Genomic DNA, 24,163 nt, shown 5'->3' with positions numbered 1-24,163 from the left:
CCTGCGAGTCTGTTGTGGTGGCATCTGTGTTCATAAGCACCATTTCGTGAAAGTCGAATGTGGCAAGAACACAAGGGAAGATGGAGGGGGATGGTACAAGGCAGAGGGGTGGATCTGCTGGGATTCTTGGCTTGGCTCTGGACACTTGTGTCTGAGTCCAACTGGAGGAGAAATGAATGCTGCAGGTGGAAGATGAAGGGGCTCTTTTTCACAAGTCTCTGTGAGCTGGGATGCTCTGCTGACCAAGAATGACACAGGGCACAGGCATTCTCCAACCTGTGTCCATACACAGCACAGCTGGGCCCAGCAGGCAGCCAGGGAAGCGTCCTGCACCTCAGGAGGGTGCCGGGGGAATGGGGCAGGGGACAGCAACCACAGCGGGGCAGGAGTAGGTGAGGAGACCAGGAGACCTCAGCAGACACTGCTGTGGCACCTGTGGTGGGAGACAGACATGTTCAGGAGTGCATGTAAGACCCCTCACTCGGGGATCCCAGAAGTGATGGCTGATGCTTTACAAGGGGTCAAGGTCTGACATGAGGTGGCCAGGGTGAGAGCTGGGAAACCTGTCCCGGGGCTGGTGAGGCCTAGGGAAATTCAGATTACATGGGACTTATTGTATTCTTATTTTGGTCATTAGTTATTTAAGAAATAAGCTGCTTCAATGCTTTTATATACTGCAGGAACTCAATGACTGCTTACAGCTCAAACCAAGCATATTTCATGATTTAAGTTGATATGCATAGATTTTTACTCTTTGTTTGAAGTATTAAAAAATGAAACACTGGATAAAGCTAATAAAGCTATTTATCACATATCACCAGTGGGTAGCTTGAAATGATATTAGAATAAAGAGTTATTGGAAATTTGCAACTTTGCAAATATATGCTTTCAGTAGGAACTAAAAACTTCCTTCTGAATAAATCGAGGGAGAGCCCCTGTTGGTAGAAAGAGAGATTCTATGAAATTAGAAATGGGGAGTCTGGCCAGGCACAGTGGCTCATGCCTGTAATCCCAGCACACAGGGAGCTGGGGGGTGGGCAGTAACCACAGGGGGCAGGAGTAGGTGAGGAGACCACAGCAGGTGCTACTGTTGCACCTGTGGTGGGAGACAGACTCATTCAGGAGTGCATGTAAGACTCCTTGCTTGGGGATGGCTTGCACTCAGGAGTTCGAGATCAGCCTAGGGAATATAATGAGCTCATCTCTAAAAAAGGGGGCGGGGGAGGGTGAGTGTGTTCAAATGAATGACAGCCTCCCTGGTATTCAAATAGGTTATCTGATGGAAAATAAGCCAGACACAGAAAGACAAATACTGCATGTTCTCACACATATGTGAGAGCTAAAAAAGTGGGTGTCAGGGAAGTAGAGGGCAGAATGGCAGTTACCAGAGGCTGAGAAGGGAAGGGGAAAGGAGGGATGAAGAGAAGTTAGTTAAGAAGACAAACACACAGTTAGATAGAAGGAGTAAGTTCCAGTCTTGGTAGTACAGTAGGGAAATGACATTTAACAATACTTTATTATATTTCAAAATAGCTAGAAGAGAAGAATTGGAATTGGTCCCAACACAAAGATAAACTCTTGAGGTGATGGATGTCCCAATTACCCGGATTTGATCATTACACAATGTACACATGTATCAAAATATCCCGTGTCCTATGTACGCCCCAAATATGTACAAATCTCATGTATCAATTTAAAAGAAAAAAAAACACAAAGCAGTAGTTCTGCTGTGCCTTTAAATGAAGGACTGTCCCAGAAGAAAGAGTAGACACCATACTCTGAGCCTCTGTCTTTCCATCATTTACAGGGAAAGGCTAGGAATAGAATGAATGCCAGAAATTCCCTAGATGTCAAATGTCAAAGTGGTTGTCAACAGCAGAAAAATCACTTAGGTATTTATCATCAAGCTATCTTTTCATTTATATCTCATTTATTTCATTTGGGGATTTTATTTACATTCAGGAAGCAGTAAAAAGAATCAGAAACTTAAAAAAGTACCTGACTTTAGGAATCTAGAGTACTCAAAGCCATTCCCCAACACAGCAGGAAAAAGAAATATTGTCCTCCCTGTTTTCATTATTTCTCCAACTTTTCACAGCTCTGGGTTTCCTATTTTCTTGAATATCAGTCATTCAATCAAATCATCATCACTTCTGAAATAATTCAGTGACAATCAACTGGTAACAAAACACACGTGTCGCCTATTGCTACAGGAACAATAAAAACAAACAAAACAAAGCCGTGAAATCCAATGGGTAAGTGAGGTGCTTCTTCTGAGATGACAATCACCCCAGCAATGCAGCAATGGGCAAACATCTACAAAGTCATGTTGGTGAATTTCAAATAGATAGGCTGCTGTTAAAGAAGTCTTGACCATGCTTCTCCTACTCACTTCCCCAGGCTGGTTGGCTTTTGTGGTTTGCTTTTCCTGTCCTCCAGACTTCCAACTCCCAGGCAAGATGGAAATGTTCCTTCTTCAGGCAACACAACCTCTACCTGAGCCCAACAGGCAAGGCAGTTCGGAAACCTGACAGTGAACTAGGCAATTCAGGAAAAAGCACCCTAACCAGAATATTCCAAAACACCATCCGCAGTATCAAGCAATTAAATTTTGCACCACTGGGAAGTTCCTGGCACATGGCAGTGATTTGTCAATTCACTGCTTGTCAGCACTTCCTGCCTGCCGTTGGCCTATCAGATGTCACAGTCGTGGAAGTGGACAATTTCTTCTTGGTTTTCTGCTCATGAAAATTTCCTCTCTTTTAGAGGACCTTATTTCAACTTGCTTTTCTGATATTTTGCTAGATTAAAGAAACTAATATCGGTTTCAACTGGGATACTATTTTGCAATGTTAATATTTAAGAGTATCTGGGTTGCAACAAAAATTGACACATGGTTATTATTTATTTATTATGTAACAAATACCTCCATTAAAAGTATTCCCATAATCCTCTCTGCTCTCCTGCCTTTCAGATCTGTAAGTTCACCATGCACTTTCAAATGAGTGCAGTGGCAACAACAAAAAGGATGGGTTATAAATCTATTTTATGTCCCTTAAAATAATGTTTAAATGACTTGAAGAATAAAGGTTTTTCATTGTCCTTGCTCTTAGTACAGATTGTAAATCAGAAAAGAACTGCTTTCATTTGTTTAAAATGTACCTTCTAGCAAGTTCCCCTGCCTTATATTTAGTACTACTTCCTAGTGTTTCAAAACAAGACATCACCACAGCTGACCTTCTTGATAACCTCATGAGGTAGCATATTCCCTAACCAGGACAGGTCAAGTCACGTCAGCAGTTCAAAGGAAAGAGGAGACGAGGAGCCAGTGGTTCCCTGCATGCCTGTTATTACATCCCACTGGCATCTGTGTATGTTCGTTCTCTCATTTGCTTACCTCACGGATCCCCCCAGGCAATACAGAATTAGAAATAGAGGATGTATTCATTAAAGAGCAATTAATTATTATATCAGTATCACTATTGTTCTCATGAAAGAAGCAAAGAAACTCAGAGGGCCTGGAACAGGCAGTGAAGGCCATCTCCTAACCTCAGGTCTGCTCTTTTCACATTATTCCGTTCAGAGCTTGTGATAACATACCCCTGTGGGCACTTTCCTGGGAAATTATTTGTCCACACCCACTCTGGAAATGATGAGCCCTGACTTGGACATACACATATTTCAACTATGGAGCTGATTTCTTCATCTTCGTAAGGTACAGGTCTGGGCCTCCAGAGAAGCCATTACTGATGCCAACTCTGAGGACAGCTTTTAACACAGCAAGCACTACTATATAAGCAGACAACGGGTGATCAGAGGGCACCTTGTAAAAGTCACTGGACAGTCAGCAAACAAAAGCTTCCACCACTTGAACTAAATCTGACCTAGTGATCCAACGTGGGAAAGCTTTGCACCATGAGACCAGAGCCAAGCTTCCAGGAACGCTGAAAAGACGGCTGCTTCGCCAGCCATCAGAGAAGCAGTATTTAAGAATTTAACATTTAAATACAATCAGGTTTTACTCAAGCTGCAGTAAAAGTCTGGTTTTGGGCAACAGAAACAGTTTTGCCAAGTTGCTCTGGACTTCACTCAGGCCTTGCTAATGCATTCTGTCATATATCAGTAGAGGCTTGACGAGAAGCTAGAATAATCCTTTTAGCACAGATAACGAATGCTCTACCCAGACTACCCAGGATGTTTCTTTATGATCGGATTTGTTCTCTGTTAATCCTTCAGATTACTTGCTGATGACCTAATCTAAAAACCTAAAAAGTCCAAAAACTCTTCTGAACTTAAAAAACTAATAAGTAGTACTCTCCCATAAAACGACATCCACTACATGCCGCCCCAACATTTTGACTCATTTTGTAATCACCCCCTTTTGTAGGATGCTACACCTACCCTGCATTCCTCACACCAATGGTTCTCAAACTGAGTGGGACATCAGAATCCCCTGGAGAGTCTGTTAAAACACAGCCTGCTGACTCCACCCCCCAGAGTTTCTGATTTAGCAAGTTTGGGAGGAGGCCCAGAATTCGGATTTCTAACTAGTTGCCAGTATCACACCTGAATGCCCTCTCTTTTCCAGAGTTGCCTATTTGGAAATACTATTGCATCCACCTGGAAAGCCTTCTCCTTCTAGCCTCTACTTAGCTCATGTCAAAACCCCAGCCAACTAAGGAAAGCCCAGGTCCCTTCCCTCTTCCCTCCTCTCAGCTTCATCCATCCCCATTTCCAAGGACAGGTCAAGTGAAGGGTCGGAAAGTTCACTAAGGAAGGAGGGGGAGAGCGTGCTGGAGGAACCTGGCTGTCACTCTTTTCCCTTTATTTCCACACCAGAAGGGTGTGGAAGAGCACAGTCCCTGGCCAGCTCTCCCTGGAGCTCCTCTCAGTCCCAGACCTCAGTTCTTCTCTCAACTTTGGGAAAAAAAGCACCATGGTCTAGCTGGGCTTTCTGGAGTTCTGCAATGGGATTTGGGCCCTAATCCTGAGCTAATATCAAAGAATCTTGAGGGACTTCCAGCAAGATGGCAACAGAACAGGTCGAACTGTGAGAGTCCCTGCAAAAGCGAGTGTCTATAAAGACTCTCTGCGTGAGTGGGCGTGTGCCAGTGGGTGAGTGAAAGTCTGTCTGAGGGGAGACTCAGGTTCATGTACCTGGGGCTCTCCTCCAGGGGTGACTGCAACCCCCAACTATCCTGAGATTGGAGTCCCCAGGGCACATGATCTTCTGCTGTTCTCAGGGCTCTCCCAAGAAGAGGCAGCAGAAAACAACGGAAAATAGCTGATTCTCATCACCTGGCACCTGGCCCACACTATCACCTGTAATAGCAGAGTGGCATGAGCCCCAGGATTATGGAGAGAGTAGATCACGGAAAACTGGAAAGAAGCCCTGCCACTGGTGAGAAAATGCTGACTGATGCCATATTCTCTGTCCTGGGACCGGGTAGAGACCTGCACTGCCCCGCCCAGTTCTGCCCAACTTCTAACCTCAGACCTAAAGGTTATCTCCTCATCAAACTCAGAGGGACTTCATATCAGATCTGAGTGGGAGACTTGACAGCAGCAGCAGCAAGCCAAGTGAATCCAGATCTAACCCACCTTCCTCCCACAGTAGCCCATGGGGCATCTGACCCACTACGAGAGCAACCCTATCAGCCTGCACTGAGAGCAGAGGCGAGAGGCTGGAAACCAGAAGTGAAAGGAAGTTGTTTTGTTTTGTTCTTTGTTTGTTTTTTATTGTTTTTTATTTGTTTGTTTCAGTTTTTTCTCCTCTCTCTTTTTTCTGTTTTTGATTATGTTTTCATACTTGCTTTGTTTCTGTTATTCTAATTTTTCTTTTTTAGACTTCCTGTTTGTGTATGGGTATTTTTGAGGGAGAGTACATCAATGGGGGGGTTGTCAGTTTGTGTGTTTGTATGATTGTATGTTTTTGGTTTTTTAAATCTTTTCGGTCTTTGTTTGTGTCTTTGTTCATTTGTTAGTTGGTATGCCTGTCTGTTTTCCCTCTTCTTTCTCCATCTTCCGCTCGTCTTCCTCCTTTCTTTTTTCCATTCTTTTCCTTTTTCTTACTTCATTTTGCTTTCAGGAGCAAACATATACCTTCATGAACAGATTGTAAGGTGGTGGGAAGTGGGTTCCAGGGGGTTCACACACCTATCAACAGATACTGGGATCTGCAGATAGTTTCTGAAACACAGCTCTCCCTCAATTAAATCTCAAAACTGCAATAAGTATAGCCCCCCCACCCTCTGTCCAGCTTCAGAATTGAACAAAGCCAGAGGATCTTCATAAAGAAGATAGGAGATTGAGTAAACAGACGTAAAAGCTACCCCCATCCCTGAACAGCAAAATTAAAGAAGAGATTTTAAAAAGGGGGGTGGGGTGAATTTACCAAATAAAGAAAAAACAAAGGAAGAATATGGATCTCACACAGACCACTGGGAGGTCAACCACTGAGAATACAGACTTTGGAACTCAAACAATAAAGAGCCCAGAATGAATAGTCTCAGACCACAAACCCAGATATCAAGATATTAATAGAGAGAATAAATAGAAATGAGGAGAAACAAGAGGAAAGAATGAAGCAGTTGATAACTGAAATAACAGCAATAAAGAATACAGTGAATGAAATAAATAACAAACCAATAAGCATGGAAAGCAGAACGAACCAAGCAAAAGAAAGAATCTCAGAGTTTGAGGACCAAAATATGGAACTAGCCCAAACTATTAAAAACATAGAAAAGAAGTTTAAAAAGACAGAACGAAACCTCAGAGAGATGAGCGATTATTTCAAGAGGCTGAACCTAAGTTTAATTGGAATCTCTGAGGCAGGTAGAGAGACAGAGACCACCTGGAACAAACATTCCATGAAATATCCAAGAAAATTTCCCTCATCTCATCAGAGATATGACCATTCAAACACAAGAGAGTCAGAGAATCCCTGTAAGACAATGAATGAGAAGACCAACTACTAGACACATAGTAATTGGCCTACACAAAGTAGGTATTAAAAAAAACCTCAAAGGCAGCAAGAGAGAAAGGTCAGACTACCTACCAGGGAAGACCAATTAGATAGAATAGCAGCAGATTTATCTATAGAAACTTATCTTTAGGCAAGGAGAGCTTGGAGCCCAATCTTCAAAATACTCCAAGATAAACAATTTCAACCAAGAATTACCTACCAAGCTAACCTAAGCTTCATCAGTGATGGAGAATTGAAATTATTTCAAGACATTCAATCCCTAAGAGTTTATGCTGCCTCCAGACCAGCTCTAAAAGAAACACTTAATAAGTATTAAACACAGAGGAAAGGGAAAAAAAGAACAACACCCTTCTCAAGAATGCAGGAAAAAGATTGAAAACACACATGAGTCAACCCAAAAATCAAAAGAACAACAAACAAATAAACAGTGGCAACAACACTGGATACTGGAGTATTGGGATATACTCTCACATCTCAATAATTAGCCTGAGTGTGAATGGACTAAATGCACCACTGAAAAGACACAAAATGGCAAAATGGATAAAATATCATGAGGCAACAATATATTGTCTCCAAGAGACTCATCTCACCAGAAGGGACACTCATAGACTTAAAGTAAGAGGATGGGAAACAAAATTTCAGGTGAATAGAACATTAAAGAAAGCAGGAGTCACAATCTTAATATCAGACAAAATACCCTTTAAGCTATCAAAAATTTTAAAAGACATGAAAGGTCACTACATAATGATAAAAGGTTCAATTCATCAACAAGAAATATCCATCCTAAACATATATGCATCCAACATCGAAGCACCAACTTTCATAAAGCAGCTTCTAGGTAAACTTTAAAAAGATATTGACTCTAACACTATCATAGTTGGGGACTTAAATACCCCACTCACAACCCTAGACAGATCATCGAGACAAAAGTCAACAAGGAGCTCCAGAACCTCAACATGACGCTAAACCAAATAGACTTAATTGGTACCTACAGAAAACTCCACCCAATAGGCACAGAATATACATTCTACTCATCACCACATGGAATGTATTCTAATACTGACCATAACCTCAGTCATAAATCAAGCATAAACAAATTCCTTAGGATTGAAATACTGCCATGTACCTTCTCAGACCACAGTGGAATAAAAATAAATATCAACACCAACAAACTTTCCCCAAAACCCACAAAGACATGGACACTAAACAGCGTGATGCTAAACAACTCCTGGGTCCACATGGAAATCAAAACAGAGATTAAAAGATACTGGAAACAAATGAAAATAAAGAAACATCTTACCAAAACCTCTGGGATGTCATGAAAACAGCACTATGAGAGGAATTCATATCTCTACGAACACACATGAAAATGGAAAGATCACAACTCAATAGCCTAACAAATCACCTAAGCTGTAAAAGCAAGACCACCAAGATCCTAACTTCAGCAGAGGAATCTAGATCACCAAAATAAAAGCCCAAATTTGAGACACAGAAGACAAAAATATAATATAAAAAAAAAATCAACAAAACAAAAAACTGGTTCTTTGAAAGGATAAACAAGATTGATGGACCCCTATCTAGACTGATGAAGAAAAAGAGAGAAAAAGTCCAAATAAACACAATCAGAAATGTAAAAGATCATGTCACAAATGACCCCAAAGAAATGCAAAGATTATCAGAGACTACTATGTATACTTGTATGGAAACAAAACGTGAAAACCTAAGGAAATGGAAGAATTTCTGACATCACACAACCTCCCCAGGTTGAAACAAGGAGAAATCAAGACCCCAAATAGACCAATAGCAATCCAGGAGATTGACTATGTCATAAGAAAACTACCTACCAAAAAAAAAAGCCCTGGACCAGATTGCTTTCCAGCAGAATTCTACAAAACATACAAGGAGGAACTGATACTAACCCTATTGAAAGTATTCCAGGCAATTGAGAAAGATGGAACTCTTCCCAAACCATTTTATGAAGTTAACATCACATTGATACCCAAACCAAGTAAAGATCCAACAAAGAAAGAGAACTACAGGACAATATCTTTATGAACATAGATGCTCAAATTATCAACAAAATCCTAGCAAACCAGATCCAACAACACAACTCAAAAATCATTCCTGGGATACAAGGCTGGTTCAACATTTGCAACACCATGAGCATACTTAAATATATCAACAGATGTAAAAACAAAAACCACATGATTATATCATTAGATGTGAAAAAAACTTTTGATAAAATCCAGCACCCCTTCTTGATAAAACCCTCAAACATCTAGGCATAGATAGAACATACCTCCAAGTAGTAAGAGCCATCTATGAGAAGCCCACAACCAGCATACTGCTAAACAGACAGAAATTGGAACCATTTCCTCTGAAAACCGGAACAAGACTCTCACCCCTGCTTTTCAACATAGTTTTGGAAGTCCTAGCTAGAGCAATCAGACAAAAGAAGACAATCACGGGTATCCAAATAGGAAAAGAGGAAGTCAAGTTATCCCTCTTTGCAGACGACATGATTCTATACCTCGAAAACCCAAGAGAATCTGTCAAAAACCTCCTTGCACTGATAAAAGACTTTGGCAAAGTCTCAGGATATAATATATATGTGGAAAAGACAGCTGCATTTCTATACACCAACAACAAACAAACAGAAACTCAAATAAAAAGCACAATCCCATTCACAATAGCCACACACACAAAAATGAAATACCTTGGCATCTTCCTAACCAGAAACGTGACAGACCTTTACAATGAAAACTACAAAACACTGTGCAAAGAAATCAAAGATGACACAAACAAATGGAAAAATATTCCATGCTCATGGATTGGAAGAATCAACATTGTTAAGATGTCCATTCTACCCAAGGAAATTTACAGATTTAATGCAATACTCATTAAATTACCAGCAGCATTCTTCTCAGACCTGGAAATGACAATACAGGAATTCATATGGAAACATAAATGGCTACAAATAGCCAAAACAATCCTCAGCAAAAAAAAAAAAGCGAGAGGTATCACACTGCCAGACTTTAAATTTTATTATAAAGCTATATAATCAAAACAGCCTGGTATTGGTACAAGAACAGGCATATAGACCAATGGAACAGGACAGAGATTCCAGAAGCAAAGCCTCAATTTCTCAACCAACTCACCTACAAAAAAGCCTCCACTACCAACCACTAGGGAGAGGAGAAACTATTCAGTAAATGGCACGGGAAAACTGGCTGACCAAATGCAGAAGATTAAAACAAGACACCTACCTACCACCATACACAAATATCAACTCTAAATGGATCAAAGACCTAATGTAAAACCTCAAACTATAAGAACCTTAGAAAATGCAGGAGATACCCTTATGGAAATTGGAACTGGCAGCCAATTCCTTGTCAAAACCCCAAGTGCTCACGCCATAAGAGATAAAATAGACAAGTGGGACGTCATCAAACTGGCAAGCTTCTGCAAAGAAACCATCAAGAGAGCAGGGAGACAGCCCACAGACTGGGGAAAAATATTTGCCAACTGTATGTCTGACAAAGGCCTAACATCTAGGATCTACAAGGAATTCAAACATGCCGAAAAGAAAAAAACAAACAGCCCCATTACAAAATGAGCAAAAGATATGAATAGACAGTTTTCAAAAGAAGACGTATGAGCAGCAAACAGATAATGAAAAAATGCTCAGTCTCACTAGTCATCAAAGAAATGCAAATTAAAACTACACTGAGATACCAACTAACTCCAGTCAGGATGGCTATCATCAATAACAAAAAACAAAAGATGTTGGAGAGAATGCAGTGAAAAGGTAACACTTCTACACTGTTGGTGAGAGCGTAAACTAGTACAACCTCTGTGGAAAACAGTGGGCCATTCCTAAAAGATCTAAAAATCAACCTTCCATACAACCCTGTAATCCCCCTACTGGAAAAATACCAGGAAGAATGCAAATCACTCTATAAAAAAGATACCCGCACAAATATGTTTATTGCAGCACTGTTCACAGTAGCAAGAACATGGAACCAACCATGATGCCCATCAAAAGAGGACTGGATTTTTTTAAATGTGTTACATGTACACGATAGAATATTATGCAGACATAAAGAAGAACAAAATCATGAACTTCACAGCAACATGAATGGACTTAGAATCTATAATATTGAGTGACATTTCACAGAAAGAAAGAATTGAGTATTACATGTTCTCACTCATAAGCGTACCTTGAACAATTTTTGTAATACTATAAGAGAATGATTGGCAGTAGTGGGAAACTGCCAGGAGGGGGGCGTGGAAGCGGGATTGGCAGTAGTGGGAACCTGCCTGGGAAAGGGGGGCCCACCTCATTAACAAGGGTGCCTGCATAATGAACATTTGCATACCTAACCCAGAATTGTACCCCACATCTTTAAAATAAAAAAATTAAAAGAAAAATAAATAAATAAATCTATTAGTAGTGTAAAAAAAAAAAAAAAAAGAAATACAATTGTTTCTTGAAACACATTTTCCTAGACATGTATTCTTTTTCAACATAGCCAAATATGCCAGATTAAAATACAGAACTGCACTAGAAAAAAAATTCTAATAGTAAAAGTAACCTTGGGAAATAACGCATAAAATAAATTAATTTTATTCCTTAGAAACTGGCCTCTACTTAGCTTATAAAGTATGTGAATATAAGGTAATATATGGAGTGAATATTTTTCTAAAGGGAACAAAAAAAAGCAACTCACCTTAGAACTAGTTGTAACATGACATCTTCACAATGTAAACCAATGAGAGTTCTGAATAATGCCAGGGACACCACACAGAGCTGAGAAGCAATAAACACACATTCTATTTCAGATGTTAGAATGATAACTCTATGCCCCCTAGATAGTAAATAAATCAGAATCACAAAATATAATGACCTCTTTTTTTTTTTTTTTTTAACGGCTTTGATAAAAAGCATGCAGTTGCCAGAGAGGATGTGTATTCAGGGTACCAATTCTTCTATAGGATGTGGTTAGAAAGCCAGTGTATGAAGAATTTTGCCATTATGAAGAATTATCTCCTACAAAAATGCCTTATTTCCAACTTTTAAAGACCTTGATAAACACCCTCCTTGCAATTCCCCAATTCTCTCTCTCCTCTCTCTCTCATACACACACACACACACACACACACACACACACACACCCTGTTAGTTAATTTGTTTTCCTAAGTTATTTGGAAAAAATATGACAGTAGTTATTTACAAGACATAGTAACCTAGCCAACTCTCCCTTCAGAGTTCTCAGCCCCAAGCTCAGCTGCCTGTCTTGGCTTTAGGGCAAACATTCTCCTTGATTCCATTTCCCATCATGCTGAGGGTAAGATAATGTACTTTTCTAAGAAGATCATTAAAAAGCAAGAATTCTTTCACTCTCCAATTTCTCAAAAGGAAAGATAAACTTCCAAATAGGGGAGTTGCTCAAAGGTGTATTATAAAATCATTGTATCCCTTTGAGAATAAAGAACAAAATCATGAACTTCACAGCAACGTGGATGGACTTAGAGTCTATAATATTGCTTTTATCAATCTACCAGACCATTTAAGTAATTTAAGCTCTCATGCCTTGTACTGGAGAATAATAAGTGCTTAGTCTGTCTTCTAGGCAGGTTGGGCTTAAAATCTGGTCAGTGAAATCCACAATGATATTGTAAAGAAATAGCTGTACTTGGCCTGCCCCGAAACATGTATTATGCTCAGGCAGGTCATATACACAGTTAACCATCAGTGACATCCTCTGATTCCATTCCAAGTCTTTGCATATGCGTTCCATTACCTGCAATATCTTTTCTTTGAATAATTCCTATTTATTCTCAGTCTTATCTTAGACATAATCTCCCATAGGAAGACTTTTTGTTCTTTCCCACAATGCCACCACTCGACACCTCTTTTACCCAGTCTCAGTGAGGTATCCTTCTGATCTACTACCATAGTAATCCCTGAAAATCGCGTTCAATTTTATTATTTTACATATGGAGATCCAATTGTCCCAGCACCATTTGTTGAAAAGACTATTCTTTCTCCCACCGAATGGTCTAGAAACCTTGTTGAAAACTCATTGACCATGGCTATACAAGTATTGGTTTATTTCTGGACTCTCAATTCTATTCCATTGAATTTATATATCTGTCCCTTTACCAGTACCACACTGTCTTGATTACTATGGCTTTTGTAGTAAGTTTTGAAATCAGGAAGTGTGAGTTCCCCAAAAATGCCTTTTTGGCTATTCTGGATTCCTTGCAATTACATATGAATTTTAGAATCAGCTTATCTATTTCAAAAGAGACCAGCTATAAGTTCCAGAGGGAATGCACTGAATCTGTTGGGGAATATTCCTATATTTACAATATTAAGTCTTCTGGTCTATGAGCATGGACTGTCTTCCCATTTATTTATGTCTTCTTTAATTTATTTCGATGACATTTTTGTAGTTTTCACAGTATAGGTTTTATGTTTTTGAAAAATCTATTCCTATATTCTTTTTGAAGCTATGTAAATAGGATTTTCTTAATTTGATTTTTGGACTGTTCATTGGTATTGTATAGATATACAATTGATTTTTGTTAATTAACCTTGCATCCTGTCTTACTAAACTCATTATTAGTTCTAATAGTTTTTTAGTGCATTCCTTAGTTTTCTATAAATAAGATCATATCATTTATAAATATCGATGGTTTTATTTCTAATACGCATGTTTTTTTTGATTCTCTTGTTTAATTGCTCTGACTAGAGTACCATGTTGAACAGAATTGCTGATAGCAGACATCTTATCTCAGTAGAAAAGCTTTCTTCACCATTAAGTATGAAGTTAGCTCTGAGTTTTTTCATAAATGCCCCTTATCCAATTTCTAGGAAGTTCCCTTCTATTCCTAGTTTGTTGAGTATGTTTATCATGAAAGGTTGCTAAATTTTGTCAAATGCTTCTTCAGTGTCTCCTGAGAGAATCATATGATTTTTTTTCCTTTATCCTGTTGATATGATGTATTACATTCATTGAATTACAGATTTTAAGCCATCTTTGCAATCCTGGTTTGAAAAACCCCACTTTATCATGGCATACAATCCTTTCTATATATTCTAGATTCCATTTGCTAGTGCTTTATTGATAATTTTTGTCTCTGTATTCTTAATAGATGATAGTATATGTAATTTTCTTTTCTTGTGATATCTTTGACTGGTTTTGGAATCAGGATAACAATGGCCTCATAGAATGAGTTGGGATGTATTCCCTCCTCTTTTGTTTTCTGAAAGATTTTGTGAAGAATTTGTATTATTTGTTTTTTTAAATAAGTTATAAAAGGCCGGGTGCAGTGGCATGTAACCCCAGCACTTTGTGAGGTCAAGGCAAGAAGACTGCTTGCGCTCAGGAGTTTGAAAGCAGCCTGGGCAACAGAGCAAGACCTTGTCTCAACTAAGAAATCAAAAAATTAGCCAGGTGTGGCAGTATACACCTATAGTCCTGGCTACTTGGGAGGCTGAGGCCAAAGGAGGACCAGGAGGTAGAGACTGCAGTGAGCATGATCGTGCCAATGCCCTCCAGCCTGGGTAACAGAGTGAGACTCTGACTCAAAAAAAAAAAGCCGGGCTTGGTGGCTCAGCCTGTAATCCCACGCTTTGGGAGGCTGAGGTGAGTGGATTGCCTGAGCCCGCGGGTTCGAGACCCGCCTAGGCAACTTGGCGAGACCTCATCTCTACAATAAATAATAAAAAAAAGCCGAGCTCGGTGGCTCAGCCTGTAATCCCACGCCTTTGGGAGGCTGAGGTGAGTGGATTGCCTGAGTTCGCGGGTTCGAGACCCACCTGGGCAGGCGAGACCCCATCTCTACAATAAATCAAAAACTCAGCCGGGTGTGGTAGCACATGCCTATAATTCTGGCTACTTGGAAGGCTGAGGCGAAAGGATCGCCAGAGCCCACCAGGTCGAGGCTGCGGTGGCTGGGAGCGGCCACTGCACTCCAGTCTGGGCGACAGAGTGAGACTCCAACTCAAATAATAATAATAATAATAATAATAAAATTAGCCGGGTGTGGTAGCGCTCGCCTGTAGTTCCAGCTACTTGGAAGGCTGAGGCAGAAGGATCGCCGGAGCCCAGCAGGTCGAGGCTGCAGTGGCCGAGAGCGGCCACTGCACTCCAGTCTGGGCGACAGAGTGAGACTCCAACTCAAAAAAAAATTAAAAAATTAGCCGGGCGTGGTAGCGCGCGCCTGTAGTTCCAGCTACTGGGAAGGCTGAGGCGGAAGGAACGCCGGAATCCAGCAGGTCGAGACTGTAGTGGCCGGGAGTGGCCACTGCACTCCAGTCTGGGCGACCGAGTGAGACTCCAACTCAAAAAAAAAAGGTGGAGAAAAAAATCACACGACATTTAACATCTTAATAATTTTTAAGTGTGCAATTCAACAGTGTTAATTATATTCACATTGCTGTGCTAAAGCTCTCTAAGACATTTACATCTTACGGAAGTGAAATTCAACAGCTACTGAACAACAATGCCCCATTTTCCCCACCACCCAGTCCTTGCCAACCACCGTTTTACTTTCAGTTTCCGTAAGACTGACTACTTTACTACCTTACAGAAGTAGTTTGTCTTTTTGTGACTGTCTTATTTCATTTAGCATAATATCCTCGAAGTTCATCTGTGTTGTAGCATGTGACAACATTTCCTTCTTTTTTTAAGGTGCAATAACAATCCACTGTATATATAAGTCACATTTTCTATATTCACTCATCCATCAATGGACACCTAGGTTGCTTCAACCTCTTGGATATTGTGAATAATGCTGCAATGAACATGGGGGCACAGATACCTCTTTGAGATCCCACTTTCAATTCCTTTAGATATATACCCAAAGGAGAGATGCCTGGGTCATATGGTAATTCTATGTTTAATGTTCTTGAGAAACCTCCATATTGTTTTTCATACAAGCTGTACATTTTATATTCCCACCAATAGAGCACAAGGGTTCCAATTTCTCCACATCCTCACCAACTCTTACTTTTTTCTGCTTTTTTGACACTGGCCTCCTTCATGGATATGAGATAATCTCTCACTGCAGTTTTGATTTGCATTTCTCTAATGATTAGTGATGTTGAACATCTTTTCCTATGCTTTTTTGGCCATTTGTCTACCTTTTTTTTTTTTTGAGAAATGTCTGTTCTTTTGTTCATTTTAAAATCAGATTATTTGGGGTTTTGCTTCTGTTGTTGAGTGATAAGGAATTTTTATATGTTCTAGTTTTTTTTATTGTAAAGTTAATTGCTCTCTGTCCCCCAGGTAGTAGACATGGTACCCAGTGGATGGCTGTATCCCCCTTCCTCCACACACCCCCCACCAACCAGTAGTGTCCAGTGTCAATTGTTCCTACCTTTGTGCTCAAGTGTCTAATGTTTAGGACCTACTTATAAATGAGAACATGCGGTATTTTTTGTTTCTGTGACAGTTCACTTAGAATGATGGTCTCCAGCTGCATCCATATTGCTGCAAAGGACATGACTTTGTTCTTTCTTACAGCTGCGCAGCACTCCATTGTGTATATGTACTTCATTTTCTTCATCCAGTCACTTTCGACAGGCATCAGGGTTGGCTCCAGGTTTTTGCTATTGTGTATATATTCTAGATATTAACCCCTTATCAGATATGTGACTTATGAATATTTTCTTCCATTCTTTAGGTCACCTTTTCATTCTCTTATTTCCTTTGATGTGCCTAAGCTTTTTAGTTTGATATAATCCCATCTGTCTATTTTTGCCTGTGCTTTTGGTGTCATGCCTGAAAAATTATTACCAAATCCACTGTCATAAAGCTTTTCCTGCATATTTTCTTCTAGGAGTTTTATAGTTTTAGGTCTTAATGCTTAGGTCTTTGATCCATTTTAAGTTAATTTTGTATATGGTATAAGGTAAGGGTCTAACTTCATTTTTTTGCATGTGGATACAGTTTTCCCACCACCATTTGTGGAAGAGGCTGCCTTTTCTTCATTGTGTGGTCTTAGCATCCTTGTTGAAATCATCTGACCATAGCACAAGCATTCATTTCTGGGCTTTCTACTCTGTTTCATTGCTCTATGACTATCTTTACACTAGTACCACCCTGTTTCGAGTACTAAAGCTTTGTAATGTGTTTTGAGATGAGGAAGTGTGAGCCCCCCAACTCTTTTCTTCTTTTTCAAGATTATTTGGTCTATTTAAGATACCTGGTGACTATATATATACTTTAGAATTTTTTATTTCTGCAAAAAATGACACTGGGATTGCAGTAAATGTGTAGATTGCTTTTGATAGTATGGATATTTTAACAAGAGTAAGTTTTTCAATCCATCAACATGAAATATTTTTCCATTTATTTGTCTTTGGTTCATTTCTTCAGCAATGTTTTGTAGTTTTTGGTGCATAAGTCCTTCACCTCCTTGGTTAATTTAATTTTTAAGTATTTTATTCTTTTTGATGTTACTGTAGTTTTTTCCTAATTTTCTTTTTGAATTGTTCATTTTTAGTGTAGAGAAAGAATTTGTATGTGGTTTTGTTTCCCGCAACTTTATTGAATTTGTTTATTAACAGTTTTTCATGGAGTTATTAGGGTTTTCTATATAAATGATCATGTTGTCTGCAAACAGAGACAATTTAACTTTTTCCTTTCCTATTTAGATGCCTTCTATTTCTGTCTCTTGCCTAACCTCTCTAGTCAGGCCTTGTTCCTGACTACAGAGAAAACATTTTCTGTCTCTCACCACTGAGTATGATGTTAGTTAGCCATGGGATTTTCATACATGGCCTACTATGTTGAAGTTGTTACCTTCTATTTCTTGTTTGTTAAGTGTTTTTATCATGAAAGGTGTTGAATTTTGTCAAGTGCTTGTTTTTGTCAAGTGCTTTTTTGAAATGACCATGTGGGTTTTGTCCTTCATTCTGACAATGTAGTGTATTATACTGACTGATTTTCATATGTTGAACCATCTTTGCATTCTAGGAATAAATCTCACTTGGTCATGGTATACAGTCCTTTTCATGAGCTGTTGAATTATTTTTGCTAGCATTTTGTTAAGGCTTTTTAGTAATCAATATTCATCATGAATACTGGTATCTAGTTTTCATTTCCTGTAGTGCCTTTGTCCATCTTTGGTATCAAGGAAATGATGGTGTCATACAATGAGTTTGGAAATGTTCCCTGATCTTCAACTTTTTAGGAGTTTAAGGAGGATTGCCTTTAATTTTTCAAAAATTTGGTAGAATTCTCCAGTGAAGTCATCTGGTCCTGGACTTTTCTTTGTTGCAAGATTTTTTATTAACTCCTCAATCTCCTTACTAGATATAAGTCTGTTCAGTTATCTCCCCCCCCCCCCCCCGCTTTGGTCATGATTTTATCTTAGGAGGCTGTTTCTAAGAATTTATCCATTTTTCTAGTTTACCCACTGTTTGGTATATAATTGTTTCTAGTATCCTCTTATATCCTTTTTATTTCTATGGCATATGTTGTAATGCCCCTTTATCATTTCTGATTTTATTTTTATGTATTTATTTCTGAGTCAGGGGTCTCACCCTATCACCCAGACTAGAATGCAGTGGCACAATCACAGCTTACTACATGTGTGACTTCCTGGGCTTAGGCAATCCTCCCACCTCAGCCTCCTGAGTGGCTGGGACCACAGGTGTGTGCCACCACACCTGGATAATTTTTTTTATTTTTTTGTAGAGACGAGGTTTTACTATGTTGCCTAGGATGGTCTCGAGCTCCTGGGCTCAGGCAATCCTCTCACCTCAGCCTCCCAAACTGCTGGGATTATAGACGTGAGTCACTACACACAGCTGATTTTAGTTATTTGAGTTTTCTTTTTTTCTTAATTATCTAAGGGTTTATCTATTTTGTTTTTGTTTTTATCAAAAAATAAATTCTTAGTTTCACTGGTTCTTTATTTTTTATTTCCCGTTTCATTTGTTTTTTACTCTGATATTCATTATTTTCTTCATTCTGCCAACTTTGAGTCTGGTTTGATCTTCTTTGTCTAGTTCCTTGAGATGTAAAGTTAGGTTGTTGCTTTGAGAGGCTGGTTTTGTAAGGTGTTTACAGCTGTAAACATTCCTGTTAGTACATTTTTCACCACATCTCATACATTTTGGTATTTTGTGTTCTCATTTTCATTTGTCTTAATATATTTTCTAAATTCCTTGTGAATACTTCTATTGTCCAATGAATGCTTAAGAGTGTGGTTAGTTTGCACTTTATTTGTGAATTTTTTCGGTTTTTCGTCTGTTACTGAGTTCTAGTTTCATTCCATTGCAGTCAGAAAAAAGTTCTTTATATGCTTTCATTCTCTGTAAACGTGTTAAGCCTTGGTTTGTAGTCTAACCTGGTCTATCCTGGAGAATGTTCCAGGTGCTCTTGAAAAGACTGTGTATTCTGCCATTGCTAAATGGAGTGTTCTTTGTATGTCTGTTAAGTCCATTTGGTCTACAGTATTGTTTAAATCCTCTGTTTCCTTGTTAATCTTCTGTCTGGTTGTTCTAACCATTATTTAAAGTGAGGCACTGAAGGCTCCCATGATTATTGTGCAGCTATTTCTCCCTTCAATTTTTGTCAATGTTGCTTCAATAGACTATTCCTGTTGTCTATTTCTTCTAATGTCACATGCATATATTTATAATTGTTGTATCTTCCCATTGAATTGACCTTTTTATCATTATCTTATATCCTTCACTGTTTTTTTATCTTAAAGTCTATTTTTTAAAATATAAGTATGACCACTTCTGCTCTCTTTTAGTTACCATTGACATGCTAATTTTTTCCTGTCTTCTTTCAGCCATGTGTGTTCTTAGATCAAAAGTGAGTTCTTAGATCAAAAATGTGTCTCTTGTAGAGAGTATACACTTGGATCTTGTACTTTTAATCCATTTAGCTTGTTTATGCCTGTGGATTGAGGTGTTTAATCCACTTAAATTTAAAATAATCACTGATAGGGAAGGACTAATAATGTCATTTTATTGTTTTCTGTGTACCTTGTATCTATTTTGCTCCTCTTTTCCCCATGAAAATACAGAACACAGGAATCAAAGTTCACTCTTCTCATTCCTTCTAAATGAAAAGTTTGTAGTCAGGAGTTTTTGTCCCAATCTTGCCACAATGTGCCATGGAAGGGAAGTGGCTAGGGTAGGTAATAAGCCACCAATTTTTGTACCTGCTTCAATATATCTCTTCTTGGCCTTACACTATAACCTCTTAAGTGGTTTCTGGAGTTCTGACAAAGACAATTTGGTCCATAAATGTTTAAGTCAGTATCTCTTTGGGGAATGAGGACCTGGGACTTCCTAATCCACCAACTTACTGACATTACTTTTAAATTATTCTTTAAATGTTTGATAGAATTCACCAGAGAGTCCATCTGGACCCGGACTTTTCTTTGTGGGTAGTTTTTTAAATTATTATTTTAATCTCTTAACTTGTTATAGATCTATTCCAATTTTCTGTTTCTTCTTGATTCAGTTTCAGAAATCTGTGTCTTTCTAGAATATGTCTATTTCATCTAAGTTATCCTTTGGTACACAGTTGTTCAGGGCATCCCCTTAGGATACTTTTTAATTTCCATAAGATAAATAGTAATATCATGCCCTTTCATTCCTGATTTTAGTAATTTGAATCTTCTCTCTTTTTTCCCTTGGTCAGTCTAGCTAAAGGTTTGTCAATTTTGTCAATCTTTTCAAAGAACCAACTTTTGGTTTCATTGATTCTCTCTGTTTTTCTATTTTCTATTTCATTAATTTCTGCTCTAATCCATATTGTTTTCTTCTTTCTGCTTGTTCCGAGTTTGTTCTTCTTTTTTCTAATGTGTTAAAGTTGAAGGTGAGGTTACTGATTTGAGATCTTTCTTCTTCTTTAATGTACATGTCTACAGCTACATATTTCCCTCTAAACAATGCTTTCACTGCATCTCATAAGTTTTTATATGTTGTGGCTTCGTTCTCATGCATCTCAAAGTAAGTTCTCATTTTTTGTGATTTCTTCTTTGACTCACTGATAATATTTAGGAGCATGTTGTTTAATTTCCATATATTTGTTAATTTTCCAAATTTCTTTCTGTCAGTAATCCTAAATTTAAATCCATTGTGACCAGAGAACATGCTTTGCATGATTTCAAACCTTTTAAATTCACTGGGATTTGTTATATGGCTTAGCTTATGGTCTGTCTTAAAGAATATTCCATGTACATTTAAGGGATGCATACTTCATTGCTGTCAGGTGGAGTATTAAGTAAATGCTTTCTCTAGAATAACATTTTAATTTCTTTAATGATTTTTTTCGCTATATTTTAAAGTTATTTTCTTAGTAGTTGCTATAGGGCTTCCAATATGCTTTTTTTTTTTGAGTTACAGTCTCACTCCGTCGCCCAGACTGGAGTGCAGTGGCCGCTCCCAGCCACTGCAGCCTCGACCTGCTAGGCTCCGGTGATCCTTCCGCCTCAGACTTCCAAGTAGCTGGAACTACAGGCGCACGCTACCACGTCCGGCTAATTTTTCTTATTTATTGTAGAGATGAGGTCTCGCCTGCCCAGGCAGGTTTCGAACCCGCGGGCTCAGGCAATCCACTCACCTCAGCCTCCCAAAGGCGCGGGATTACAGGCTGAGCCACCAAGCCCGGCTCCAATATGCATTTTAATGTATCAGAATTTACTTCAGGTTTATACTTACTAAGTTCCAGTGAAATACAGAAATATACTCCTACATAGCTCTATTCTCTCTTCCCCCTCTTTGTGCAATTATCATTATGCATATTACATCTAGGTATATTACAAAGCCAATAATATATTGTTAAATTATCATTCTTTTGCTTTTAAAGTAATACTAACAATCAATTGAGGCAACCTTAGTGGAAGAGTATTTTCAAAGTTAATCAGAACTCCAAACTAAAGAATGGCCGCCTAAATTCACAGCATCCCGGACTTCCTTTTCAAAACACACATAGACAAAAGTATGACCTGCAGTACCCACACTTGATACACTCTGCTTCCTAGGCTTCACTGTACTTAAACCCTTCCTCCCCCTCAGAAGTGCATTCTGCTAGTTTTACAGAAGAAAGTGCCAAATTGAGAAAGCTGTCCTATGAAAGGCAGTAAGTTCCACTTCCCTGGAAGAAGTCCTGATAGCAAAACACATTATCCACCCATTTCTTCCCAAATAGAAAAAAGGCAATGGCTGCAAGAAAAAGCAAGGAAGAGAGTGCAAAGGAGAATATTCATTATTTAATTCCCAAAACAAAGGCTCCTGAAATCTGTTCTGAGATGCAAGTTCCCGTCCTCTGGAGCTCTGCTTACCCGAAACGGGGTGTTGATTCGACTCGTGAGAGTGTCTAGGATGTGGACATTCTCGTGCTGGTGCAACAGTATAAAACGAAGGAAGATCTCAAGTAGTGCCGGCTCGGAGATGCTGCGCAGGAAAAGGTCCAGATACGCAGTTGTGGTCATAACCTCCTCCACAGTCACCTGGGACCAACGGCAGAGGAAGCACAGGTCAGCATCCTCCGATGCTGTGATACACGCTTCTCCAACACCCCAGTCTCACCGCAGTGACCCCATCAAGGCAAGAACACGCCCGCCACAAAAACACACTTCAGAGCTTCATCTGAAGCCCGTAACCTGTTCACATTCCACAGTAGCTCACGCTGCTTCTGCCCTTTAACTCAGCAAGGGAAGAGAACGCATAAAGAAGCAATGCTAGTGTTCTGACAACTCCAGTCATCAAGTGCAGTTCAAATACCATAAAGATTTTAGTGCATAATCAAAAAATGTAAAACAAGATAACGGAAAGTACTTATGTGGTTAGTAAAGGATTAATTAGAAAGCTCGGTATAACTTGTTTCTTTATTAGTTATTCAATAAACATTTATTGGGATCTGCTACGTACAAGGAGTTGAAAACATCAGAATATATTTTATGTCCAGGAAAATGGGCAATAACAAGCAAAATGATAATATAGTAAATTGCAAAGGGGAGGTACAGACAGAGTGCTACAGATGTTTAGATGTGTTTCTGGAGAGCTACAAGTCAGTTTTTTTTTATAACTGAATAATATACATAAAGTTTTATTTATAAAGTACTATAAGGGCTTCCTGCTTGTAAAGTAACTGAGACTTTTTTATAATCCAAATTAATATTTTCTACCTGGTGTAATTTTCCCATGCACTAAAATGTCAATCTTTCAGTGAATTAGACTCTGAAGAGTCAAGATTTTCCAAGGGCTGAGGATTTGATGTTTAAACCACCAAAATTTTAATCTTCAATGTTTGGATTGGGAACATTTTAAGAGCTAGAATATACTTCTTTATTCTCCTAAGAGCCAAATATACCCTCTCTTGATGAGTAGAGGTCATCACTCAGGTCCTGAATTCCCTACTTGGGCATACAGAAGCACCAACGTGAATGCATGCAAATCGCCAAAAGTTCAAACTTTCAGCTTCTAATATCACATCCTAGAAATCTTAGAAACCCCTCTGCCACAAGTCAAATGCACACAATTCTAAGCAAAACAGTATTTTTTTTTTTTTTGAGGTTTTTGATTTTTTTTTGAGTCGCCCAAGCTGGAGTGCAGTGGCACACTCACGGACACCCCAGTGTCAACCTGCTGGACTTAGGTGATCATTCTGCCTCAGCTTTCCAAGTAGCCGGAACTACAGATGCACATACCTGGTTAATTTTTTTTATTTATTGTAGAGATGAAGTCTCACCAAGTTGCCCAGGTTGTTCTCGAACCCATGGGCTCAGGCAATCCTCTCACCTCGGTCTCCCAAAGTGCTAGGATTATTGGCTTGAGCCACTGTACCCGACCGTGAAATAGTTTATGAGTGACTGTATCTTCTCTTTTTTTTTTTCATCTTCCTTCTCCCTCCCTTTAACAATAATGGTCACATTATTGTACTGTTACTGGGCCTTCCCACACATACTCCATTCCTCTTCTCCTTTTAAGTTTCTGCTTTCGAAATCTACAGATTTGTTTAGGAACCAGATGTCCAGATCTGGTACAGAGGCGTAGGCGAGCCCTGAGTGGACGCATCTGTGTATAAAGGCTTGGTAGGAACTATTTTGGCTGCTAAAATTATTTTTTAAAAGTTCCTAGCCGGGCTCAGTGGCTCAGCCTGTAATCCCACACCTTTGGGAGGCTGAGGTGAGTGG

At 39.1% G+C, this 24,163-nt stretch overlaps 1 protein-coding gene across 1 annotated transcript in view; it reads right to left on the bottom strand.

Annotated features, from left to right (window-relative positions):
• The window catches only part of FAM160A1 (family with sequence similarity 160 member A1), a 104,364-nt gene that overhangs the window by 20,616 nt on the left and 59,585 nt on the right, over window positions 1–24,163 (bottom strand). Inside the window, exons 5-6 of the mRNA XM_008060164.2 lie at window positions 22,310–22,477; window positions 11,716–11,795 (exon numbers count right to left, since the gene is read on the bottom strand). Of these exons, the coding sequence (XP_008058355.1) occupies window positions 11,716–11,795; window positions 22,310–22,477 (248 nt within the window). The remainder of the gene's footprint in view (window positions 1–11,715; window positions 11,796–22,309; window positions 22,478–24,163) is intronic.

The sequence above is a fragment of the Carlito syrichta genome, unplaced genomic scaffold, assembly GCF_000164805.1.
Source record: "Carlito syrichta isolate Samal-C Ts95f unplaced genomic scaffold, Tarsius_syrichta-2.0.1 Scaffold304553, whole genome shotgun sequence".
Lineage (NCBI taxonomy): Eukaryota > Metazoa > Chordata > Mammalia > Primates > Tarsiidae > Carlito > Carlito syrichta.
This window is presented reverse-complemented; position numbering and strand designations above follow the sequence as displayed.